This window comes from Falco rusticolus, chromosome 2 (genome assembly GCF_015220075.1).
Source record: "Falco rusticolus isolate bFalRus1 chromosome 2, bFalRus1.pri, whole genome shotgun sequence".
NCBI classification, from domain to species: Eukaryota; Metazoa; Chordata; class Aves; order Falconiformes; family Falconidae; genus Falco; species Falco rusticolus.
The window spans coordinates 11,903,352-11,915,203 of NC_051188.1; the positions used below are offsets into that span (position 1 = coordinate 11,903,352).

General features: G+C 43.2%; 1 protein-coding gene across 1 annotated transcript; it reads right to left on the reverse strand.

Moving 5' to 3' along the window:
• Nucleotides 1–1,316: 1,316 nt before the first annotated feature.
• On the reverse strand, nt 1,317–8,847 carry LOC119143864 (high affinity choline transporter 1-like). The gene is made up of 8 exons (XM_037378530.1): nt 8,670–8,847; nt 7,540–7,653; nt 5,805–5,960; nt 5,162–5,310; nt 4,508–4,651; nt 3,508–3,661; nt 2,396–2,613; nt 1,317–1,958 (listed from the first exon to the last, which is right to left on the reverse strand). Exons 1-8 carry the CDS (start codon nt 8,845–8,847, stop codon nt 1,437–1,439), a joined length of 1,635 nt encoding a protein of 544 aa, XP_037234427.1. The 3' UTR covers nt 1,317–1,436.
• Between the last annotated feature and the right edge of the window lie 3,005 nt (nt 8,848–11,852).

Below are 11,852 nucleotides of genomic sequence, written 5' to 3' on the forward strand. Positions count from 1 at the left end.
CAGTTGGCTGTCAGGGTTGCTCTGCTGTAGGGTATTTTTGTTATGTCAGTAAATATCTCCTCTCCACAGTGCCAGGTGTTTCCAGGCACAGCAGCTCCTACAACCCACTTTGTAAAGGTTTTGTGGGGAGGGGCTGCGGAGAACACAGATCCTGCTGGCTGTTGTGGGTGGATTGTGACTGACCCCTGGGGAACCACTGCACAGCTACCAAGGGAACTATAAAATGACAGCCATCCATGAGCCATCACTGCAGCATCCCTCTGAGTCTATTCCAGCTCCCATCTTAACTACCTGTTCCACTGTGGAATGGTCTTGGTCCATCAGACTTCAGGCTAGAGACCAAACTCATTAGTTAGCAGGGTTGTTTTTCTTCTGACCCATTGAGAATTTATGCAATCAAGGCATCGGGGGCTTTTCTGTACAGGCCTGTGGGCTTGAATCTTTTGGGATCTTACCCTCAGGATTTCATGCCCCTGCAGGCAGGTTCAGGATCAGTTTCCAGCATCCTTCTGCCATCACAGTTCTCTGAGTTCTCATGCACCAGTTTGGGTATGTGCCCCACACCATCCCACTGCTGTTCTTGGGTAACACCTTCACACGAGTGATTTAACAAAGTGTTTTAGAGAAGACTCATTCAAGAGTCTCTCTGTCATGTCCATTTTACCAGCTGATTGAGTTTTTGTAAATAATAGCTATGTAAAACTTTCTTACCCAGTAATGAAGGGCTGTTGCTTCATCTTGCTCATCTGCTTCTGCCCTACCAGGTCATATGAGAAGGGATGTCCTCTCCTCAGCCATGTGGCACCAGGCCAGCTGTGTGACCTGAGACTGCGGCTGGGGAGAGGCATATGCAAAAGTTTTTGTGGTATCAAGGAAAGCTTTGTAAAGCATACAAGGAATGGTGCAGAACTGATATTCCTGCTGGATTGCTGTGGTGGTTGCACTGCATTCAGTGATCTGTGGTTTTGTGAGTCTGATGCGCTCCCCAGGGGTGGTTATGCTAAAGCTCTAGCTGTTGTAATGGGAACAGGTTTGCTCACCTATTTTTTTTAAAATCAAGAATACCTGATCAATTAAACATGAATTTGTCTCCTTTGTGGTGAGAAAAGTATGTGACTTGAGAATGCCATAAATGTTGGAGCATGATTTGTAGTTTTGCTTTCCAGTGGGGTACCAGGGGCAGCCCGAAGCAAACACTGTTGGGGCCTGAGATGCCCCGTGGTCACTACCACAAGATCGTGCTCCATCACCACACACCTTTAATCACTGCAGACTCTGAGCTCACGTATTCTCCTTGGATGAACAGAGTGCATCTTTATTACTCTGCAAGGACTTGAAATAATTCATTACTGGAGAAAGCAAAGGGAAGAGCGATGCCTTTTGTGCCATACTCTAACTGCTAAATGCACCGTGACCTTTCAAATGAGGGCCCACATTTAATCACGATTCTCTTCTAGTGCAACTGTTGGCAAACCCATCTGTTTCTCCATCTGCTGCAGGGGGATGAGGGTACTGGTTCCCCCCATGATATTAAAAACATCCCACCTGCTGGGAAGGAGGTTTCTCTGAAACAAAACTGCAGCCAGGTACGAAACAGCAATGATTATCCCCAAGGTAAGAAGCATGATGAATGTTTTAAAGGGGAAGATCTGACTGTAGGTCCCATTCACCAGGGAGCAGGCTGGGTAGCAGATGACAGGAGGGATGCTCAGGGCAGGCTCCCCTGCCAGCAGCCTCAGAAGGAGCCCAACAAAGAAGCCGGCAGCTGAGCCATAGGTGTTGGTGCTGGGAGCAAAGAGGGCACAGCAGAGCTGGGGGAAGAGCAGGGCATACACCAGCTCCCCGCTGAGGAACCAGAGGTCATAGACAGAGCTGGAGTAAAAAGCCAGACCGGCAGCCCCTGCCCCAAACAGCAGCATGGAGGTCCTCATGGCCCATAAGACCTCTGTCTCCGTAGCCTGTAAAACAGAGATTCTAACATTACAGACATGTCATTTACCGGCAGGGTGACCAGTACTGCCCTGCCCTGGGCTGATTCTCACCGAGCCCTTGCTGCTTTCAGGCAGTGCTTGCCACCAGCAGCTGCCCAAGGCAGGCACCCCTGGAGATGGAGCTTCCCTCTGTAATTTTAAGGGTCACGGTTTAATACTGTTTCCACCAGTATCCTAGTTCAAAAGCTATACCAGTCATTTTATAGAGAGCAAAGCTCACCAGTGTGGGTATTTGCATCCCGACCAAGGATATGAACACCCTTGACCTATGTTAGAAGCTCTGGCTCCAGAACTCAGTTCAGCAGCTAAAGGGGAAACAGCTCTAATTGCAGACCATGCAGACTAGATCTAAAGCAAAAGAGTCTTTCCTGACACCAAAACTACTGAATGCGGTAACCAAGTACCTTTTTCCTTAGGATTTTCCTGTAGATATTGTGAGCAAACATGGAGCCAGCAGAGAGAAGAGCTGAATCTGCAGATGACATTGAGGCAGCAGCGATGGCTCCCAAACCAACGATGGAGATGTATGCTGGGCAGAGGTAGTATAAAACAAGTGGCAGTATCATCGCTGATTCGCCTCTCTCGTGTGGACTCGGAAGACCATAGCTTGTCTGATTCCAGTCTTTAAAACAGAGCAAGAAAAAGTCACAACAAATCCTTCATTGACATTTCTGCTGTCTTTGAAGCTGCCTTTCCTCAAGGACCAGTCACAGCAGGGCTAAGGTCTGAGACTCACATGGTATTTTAGGACTTGGATTAACTTTTTGGATTCTCTTATGATCTCTGGTGATTCCCCTTAGCATGCTGCAGCTTTCACTAGGTCAAAGATCTCCTTTTCCCCCGTAGCATCTACAGAAATAGCTGTGCTTCATGTGTTTCCAGATAAAGGTCAACCTTCTAGACCCTGCTTGTGAGGAGAAGGTAGTTTTGCTCTGGTGCCCCTCATGACAGATGAATTAATGAGTTCAACTCATTTCTTTAAATGGTTGGTGCTCTGGCTGCTCTTTAATCCTTGCTCACAGCGAAGACAGGACTGATCCCCTGGGTGGGGGCTGTGAGTTTACAGGACTGACCCTCTTCATTCCTTCAGGCAGATTTTCTTCAGAACCTTAGCAATCTGTAGTAATATTGCTGGATCTTACATGCAGAAGGCATTAACAGAAGCACTTCTTGGAAAATAGGATTATACAGGGTTTTACAGTGTCTGCCTTCATCTTTCCTCAATACAAGGTCAATGAAAAGCCAATTCGTGGTAATGAAATAGGTTTAAACAGGTCTTGGGACTGTTTAAAGGTCTCTAAGTAGCTGTGCACTGAATCTCAGAGGGCTCCACATTTCTTGTACAGACTACCTAGCTTGGTGGCCAGGGCTACATTTTAGGTACACAGAACTAGGTAATTTGGAGTCTAAATCAGGACTTTGTTGGTTCCCATTTTATTCACCTTTGACAAAAAGATGTTCATTATTCTGAGACTATTTTTTTTTAATTTTATAATTTTAAAGCAATTAGTTTTACCTGTTGATGCTGCAACTGCACCAACGAGCACAGAGGGGATGGCCATTGAAAAACACCCAAGTCCAGAGAGGTAGGAGATGAGCCTTGCCTGTCCTGGTGAGGCAGTGGAGAGCACTCTTTGGAAGTAAGTTTGCCATGGGATGCTCCCAAGTACCTGAAACATTCAGATGTTACCAGTGGTACCCACCAGGCTGCTGTAGGGCATCTTCCGTCCATTCAGATGGATGATAATCTTTACTGTTATAAAACTCTTACTTCAAATGCATAAATGTTACCCAGCTTTAACTATTGAGGATGATATTTCTTATGGTTGAGGGTGTCCTTTTCCTTTGTTTTTATTGTGATGGCTGTGAAATTTTTATCAAAAGAAGTTAATGGTTTGGCAGGCTGAGAAAGCTAAAAAATAGGTTGCAGGCATAGTAAAACAGGCACAGAGGAAGGAAAAGAGAAGTTTTTCAGGAATGCAACTTTTGTAAAAAAATTTACCCAAACTTAGTTAGAGCATAATCTAAAATTAAAAATAAAACCACCTTTTTCACTTTCTTAGCAGACAAATTTAATCAGATAAAATCAGAAGATTCTGTCCTTACCAAACAAGCTCAGGCTTCTAATATTATTTTTTTTAATAGAGGGAATTTTACAAAATTATGTTAAAAGCACACTATTGAGGCTGTAAGATCAACCTCTCAAAAGGTAGGAAATGCCTCAGTTAGGTGCCAGGAACTAAGTGCCTGGATGGTCTCACTGAAGAGGTACATTTATTCACATGGGCAAAGGGTGGAGTGTCCCTCGTGCTTCTTTCCTTCCTACAGCTGAGCTCTGGATCTCCTCAGTCCACTCAGAGTGCTGTGGGGTGGCTGAGAGAAGGTTTTAAACATCATCCTGCCCCTGCCAACTGGGCAACATGGGGCTCCTGGCTGGAAGAACCCACAAGTTTTCCAGACAGAAAGTCCCCGCACAATCCCTTCTCCAAACCATCTGTCCACGAAATACTCCATACCAGATAGAAGAAGTCATCCAGCCACCTTCCAAGATACTGCTTTTCTATCTTCCCAATCCAAGGGTCTTGGTAAGTTTGATGAGTGGCAGTGTAATAAATACTTTCCGTTGCAGAGTTGACCAGGGCAAAGGGGATACAGACCCACTAGGATAGAAATAGAAATAGAAATAGTTCACCATTTCCCCAGAGTCCTTGTTCTTGGACAATCTATTCAGATACTGAAATTAAGGTAGATGTAGAACACAGAGTTAAATAAGATTAAACGCAGACTGAATCTTCCTTTCTCCCCCTTTCTTACTCTAAATCTATGTTTCTGGTTCATGGCATCATGAAGAACATGAGCCTGTGATTCAGGTCAATTGGTGCCCTCAGTAGACAGATCTCTCGCCTTTCCAGCCAAGATTGTTCTGGACAGGTTCTGCAGACCTTATCTGTGAGCAGCTGCATTCACCCAGAAAGGCCAATAGCTGGTGTGAGCACTGTCTGAAATGCCTAAGGACTGTACGAGAGTTCAGGAGACCTCTTCTGAAGAGGAACTCTAGGGCAAGGGCCAGTATTGGTGGAGTTACTTTTGGTCTGAGACATACTGAAAAGAAGAGCAGGATTTTTTCCCTTAGTTAGGAAACCGGTAACAAAGAAATGCACAGGACTTGCCAGGCTGAGGGTAATGAAAACCAGCTGGATGACATCTGTGTATGCAACAGAGTAGAGGCCTCCCAGCAGAGTGTAGAGTATGACAATGCATGCTGAGATGATGATAGCCAAAGAGCCCCCAATATCCAAGATGACCCTCATTGTTGCTCCTGCAGGTAAAGACAGCAGTCAGGTATTTTAAGACAGATTCCACACGTGCAGAATACAGAATAAATAAGGATATGTGACTCCCTCAATGCCAGCACACCACACTGTATGAGAAGCACACGTTCCACAGAGAGCAGGCAGAGCAAGGACTCAGGAGAGCCCATGTTCACTTTCTGCTCTTGCTGCTACCTTGCTGCGTGGCCTTTCCCAAGGCACTTTGCCTTTTTACACCTGCTGTCCCACAGGCAAGCGGAAGGTGCTAACTCCTATTGCCAGACCTCCCTATTACAATACCATGAATATATACTACCGTCATTTGTTTTAAACCTAAAACCATATTTTCCAAAAATAAGAAACACTTGTGTTCCTCTCACAAAAGGAGACATGAAGCACAATTTCCCACAGCTTAGTCCAACACAATTCCCAAATATGTATTTTAGTCTGATAGCTGTGCCACATGACCTTTAACAAATATAACAGCAAAAGAAGTATTTACCCAGGGATGCCAGGATAGCTGCAAACCAGAACACCTCTCCTAGCAGGGGTGGAATGAAGAGTAAGCTTCCCATCATGTTTCCATAAGTTTCTTGAAGGGGATCCATCACTGTCACGTAATTCTTGGATCTCATTGGATTTACAAAGAAGAAACCACCTATCAGAAGTGATGACATTTTGGTAGAATTTTTCATTTATTATATTCCAGGAAAGAAATGTAAGAATACTATGGTATTTGCGTATCAGGCCTGTACAGGGAGTGTGGAATTTGTACATAATGGACCCTAGAGAATGGTGCAGACAGACAGACACCGGAGCCTCAATTCACTTGCCTAAATGTGGGGTTTCATCAGTCTGAGAGGTGTCAGATTATAAAAGACAACTCCTTACCACTGACAGATATGACCCTCCACTTTTGGCAGACCTATATCTTTCCAGAACTGCTACTAGAGGCCAGGTAGGACCCCCCTAGGGCACCCCAAATGGCATAAGATACCTGTGCAACTGTAAAAGGAACTGAGCTTAGAGGACACCCACATATAGTCTTCTCTCCATCTCCAGTAACCTACCAACCTGCCACACAAAGTTTTCTGAAATGATTCCTGTGGAAAATGTCAGTAGGCAGAGTGAGGCATTGAAGACTCATATTTGGCTAAAAAAAGAGATGAACTTCTGTCCTTGACCGTGTGATGCAACATGTTGATATACTTTCCTTTTCTGGTTACATTTTCATTTTAGTGGCTTCATTGCCTCTTCCCAGAACGATATTGTTTTAATCTGTGCGTTGAGCTGAGTCCCACCCGCCTTCATCTAAATATTAGACTTCAGACGTACAGCTGTCTCATTAAAACCAAAGAACATGTATTGTGCCTAACCCTGAAGCCAACAGGACTGCTTGCCTGGGCACTACTGACCTGAGTAAAGATTGCAGGATCAGACCTGCAATTTCTCAATTTCATTAGTAAGAATTACTCACGTAAGAAATGCTGGCAGTATATTTCCAAGCCTGATTCATATTCACGTCAGTTGGACTCTTTCCTCTGACTTGAGAATAAAGGTTATTGTTCTTTTAGAAATTCCTGTGCAAGGTCTGCACAGGTCTCCTTGCTTTAATCGTTCTGCGTCCCTCAACAGTTATGGTATAACTTGGTGTGGACTGGAAGAAACTTTGGTCTTGGCAAGAAAGCTGAACCTCAATGTAAGTCCAGTAATTCCTGGAGTTAGAAATGGCAATTTAGGTATGGGACACTGCAAACTTAGCTCACTTTCCACAAAATAGTGACCAGCTGTAAAGTGGGACAAACTGGATGCACTACAAATTCATCCTGAGACTACTCAGAAGAAAGGATTTTAGTGGAAATCTCAAGGTAGTATTATTTCATCACACAAAAATTTTGAAGAAAAAGTTAAAATGATACTGATACTCTCAATAGTCTGGGAATAAGACGCATGATAAAAAGCCAGTATTCACATAGCCACATGCTTCTAAAATTCTCAGATAAGATTTTTGTCCTATAAATTTCTCCAAGCAGGCAAAACTCTATACTAGCTCCAAGCTACCCCAATTTCTTATGTTTCAGTTTAGAGGATAGCATTATAAATGCTTATTCTAGATCCATGGGAGACTGAAGGAACAAAATCACCTTTAAAATGTACTCTGTACTCTGTTATGCATCTTAATATACTCATATAATTATTTTTTAATCTTATGTGTCCTGATTACATGAATTATTTACCAATAACAAGGGACAAGGCAAATCCCACAGGTGCCTGGACCCACAATAATCCTTTTGAAGGCAGGTAGACAATTTCAGCTGTGCCATTGATATATGCTCCTCCGACCCAGGTAGCTGTAAATGTGGAAGATGAAAAAGTAAGAATTGCAATACATATTCTCAAGCAGTATTAGTAAACCTTTTTCTCATACAATTATTTAATCACACTTCTAGTTTCTTTACAGTTTTCTCCCATAGTGAGATGTGCTGCTGAGGGTAGGTAAGAGTATTAGGATCTCACGCTACATAATTTCCCAGGTTCAAGAAAGAATATCTATGTATGCATGGAAAAGCTTAACGTTTAAACATTTAGATGCAATTTGAAATATACTAATATTTAATTCCATTTTTCTCAGTGGAAGAATTTTGCTAGAGCAAACAGCATTGCCTTTGTTATTCTGCCGTGACTGATAGATCATCTTCCATAAGCATCACTTTCACAGTCAAAGAAAATAGGCATTCAGAAAAAAAAAAGGCAAGCAGACACTGCTGTCAGAATACAAATCTACAACATGGGCTTAAGTGTCTTAGCCAGGCAAATACCACCTGGGGAAGCTTTCACAAAAAATGGGTCGGGGAAGTAAATTTCAGATGATGCCAGGCAGCAGGGAGAGGAAAGGGAGGCAGAGGGTAGAAGCCAGTGGGGAAACATTTTCTTTGTAGGAGAGAGCCCAGTGCTCACCATGAGTAGCAACTTGGTCCACACAGAACTGGATTGTTCCAGGAGTAAAATTCTTCTGTTATGCTGGATAACAGAAGCTGTTTCAAGATTAAGACCACAGTGCTTCTTAATGAAATGTCGTATTCTTCAGTCACTCTTAAATTAAACTCTTTAACTCTTAACTAAACTCTTAAATTAATCTCTTTAATTTAAAAGAATCTACATAAACATTAGGTTCTGCTCAGTGTGAAGAGGTTTGTAAGAATCCATCCCAAAATGATTCATGAAACCATACTCCTTTAAAGCCACACTTAGGTAAAATCTGCCCTCACATTAAAGGAGTTCACTTGCTTTGAAAGCAAAGTCCCCCAGATCTATGTAATGCATGTGTTTTAAGGAGAATTTTAAAAAGCCTTTTAAGAAAACTTACCTGTTGCAGTAAACAATCCAATGAAAACATTTATATTCCTGCCTCCAACTATGGCCATTTCAGTTGCGTTTCTGTTCTGTTGGTCCTTCTTGCTCTTCCAAGAAGCCCAGATTCCAGTAGCTAAAGTTAACATAAAAAACACGCTCAAAGATACTAAGCCTGGTATATTTAAAGCCATTTTCTGTCACTTAATTTAGAGCATAGAGAGGATTAATGGCGTGATGTTAATATTCTTTGATCAAGTCCACAATCAGAAAAAAAAAAAAGAAAAAAAAATCAGAGAAAATAGTGCCGCCTTGTAAAGAAACTGCTAAGTATTAGTTTGCTGTGCTTTGCAAGGAAAGATGCAGTATGAAACAGAGCCATAAACCCAAAGTCTTGAGAACTGGATGGAGAGCCTCTGTCTTCGGAGGACTACTGGCAATTATTCAGTTTTCCCCCTTCCTCAGAAGATATCCAATCTTATTTTTCTGGGGAGCAGAGATTAAGAAGGTAGGAATTAGTGCTGATGAGAGCAATGGAGCACTGATGTGAGGGGTAATACTAGTTTGGCTTAAAGGAGGAGGAATGTTGTATTTTGTTTGATATGCAATGGTATGAAAATAATCTGTATTTCTCCAGGTTCCAGGCTCAAGGCTAACGCAGAAGATAGGGCTAAGAATTTGTCTGTTTAAAGTTGACTGAACTAAACCCACAATAATCATCAAAATAAACTGAGTAAAAGAAGATTTACCACTGACTGATGGAAGGAACAGCGTGCTGATACTCAAAGCAAGTGTGTTATCATTTCACTGCTGGAAACAGGCAGGAGAGCAAGGTCTCGTTAAACTCTGCAATAAAGCTACAGGAAAGATACAGGCTTTTAAAAACTGCTCTGTGAAGCTCCTTGTAAACAGACATAATTCTGAGAAAAACTCATATATGTGTTGAGAAATTAAGTCAGTTATATTTACTATACAGTTGCTGTACCAGTATCTTTTTAGTTGCCCCGTAAATCTTTTTCATCTATCCAAGTATGAGTCTTCATAACCAGTTTTGTGTAAAAACTGCTCTATCTAGGGCACTTTTCCTGGATACTCGAGTTCATCTGTGGAGTGGATTTCTTTGTCACGGATGCACTCTGAGCAGCAGTGTGAGAGCCCAAATCTTTAGAAAGGTTTAATGCAGTGTGCCATCTCCTGCAGACAGCTAGGAGTAGCTGTGCATGGAAATGACAGTGGTGCAGGTTAAGCAATGTCCCACGGGCAGGACATGGTAAGAACACACAGGCACATGAGTGATGGGTGGAAAAACAGAGGAGAAGTGCAGGAGTCCCATGTTTTCTGTGACACCTCTGTACAGGGAAAATAAGGGTTTCAGTAAGATATGCAGTGATCTGGTGGGAAGACTTTGTAAGCAGTTTATTAAAAAAAGGGAAAGTTAAAAAGATGAAAAAGTCTGACAACCAGATAATTATTTATCCTGCCTTAGGAGAAATATTCCTTTATATTTATAATCAAATGCTATTTTGACTGAGTAAGGAGTTTTAACTTTGACCCAGTTATTCACGTACAAAGAGGGACACTGTGCATTTGAAAGGCACATTTTCTGGGCGGTAGTTAGAAACACTGCCTTCCACCTTCCACCTTACTTTGTGCTACAAAGTCACAGAAACCGCAGCTGTCAGTGACAACAGAGCCACTGGTTTCTCTGGGCTGCCTGCCTTGCTCTAAACAGGGTGTTTCAAAAACTTAAAGCGCAGTTTACGCACATTCACACACTAAGCTTTTTTCTATGAGCAGATATTTTGCAGCCTCTTTCCCCAGCAGGAGTGGAATAGCGTTGAAGGTGCACGTGGCTGAAGATGCCCAGAACCAGGGCTCAGCCCTCTCTGAAGCCAGGTGCTACTGGGAGGAAAGACCTGGCGTTGCATCCTTCATGTGGGGGTCAACCAAATTCGACATGTCCAAATTGAGATTTGAAGTGATTCTTTGATAGCTGAAGAGAATGTCTGGACTGACTCTGCTTGTTATCATCTCTTGAAAAAAACCCAAACAAACCCATAAAAAGTGGCAGGCATAAAAATCTGCATGGAAACTTCATTTAAAGACCCAGAGGGATGGAAGGCAGATGTGGCTGGTAAGAAAAAATGTAAGTGAAAATATGATCCTATGGGATGAAGGAGACATAGAGGAAAAAGTAGCTGTGAGGCAGTTCACCTGAAGCTGGAGTGGTTTTGATGATACACAGTGCATGGAGGGATTGTAAAAGCATGAGGTTATACCAAGAAGACCAATTCCTCACCGAGTCTGCTGTTGTGCTCTTTTGCCATTAGATGACTCTCAGCTGATGCATTTGTTTTACTGGAAAAAAACCAGAAATCTCACTAACGGAGATGTTTGAGGTGGGCTTCACCTTCCCGCTCATGATGGAGGGCAGCAGCTTTGGGTGCCAGCTGCTGAGTTGTTCACTTCAAGCTCCCTGTGTGACTTGTGGGGAGAAATATGCAGTTTTAGGGGGTGATTCACTGACCTATTTTAGGTCCTGTGAGGCAGGATGGGACAAGGGCACATCTCAGTCTGCTGGACTCAGGGCTTCTTTTAAGATTGGTGTTGCTGTACCCAGTAGACATTTCAGGGCTTGATTCAGATGCTCTGGTAGAGATGGCTGGTGCCACCAGAGATGCCCTAAAGCCTCTGAGATGTCCACATGGGCAAGCAGATGCTTCAGAGCCCCTGTGGGAGATGTGCCCTTTCTGGAACAGCAGCCAGGATATTCTGGTCTATCTCCAATGTTTCTGAGTATCTATTTGGGGGATACTCAGCTGAGCCCTTACATTTTTCTTATCACTTGACCTTGATGGAACAAACTCTGACGTGGGTGGCTGATAAAAATAGAGGAGTGCCTGGAAGAAAGCAAGGAGTGCTAGGTACCAAGGAATTTTTCTATCTATGGTGGAATTGATCTGCACTGTAGTGAGCACTTACAGCTATTCTGCTTTGAAGCTAACTGACAGGAGGAGATAAAGATGGACAAAACAGTGATCTCTGTGCCGAGGATAAAGCCCTTGCCCTGCCTTTCTGGGTTAGATATGCTACGTTATTGATGCTGAGCCTTAGATGGCCCTCTGTGGCCCATCGGCTGCACAGGCATGAGGGGGTCCCCAGGGAAGGGCATTTCTGAAGTGTCCCCTCTCACTCCTCT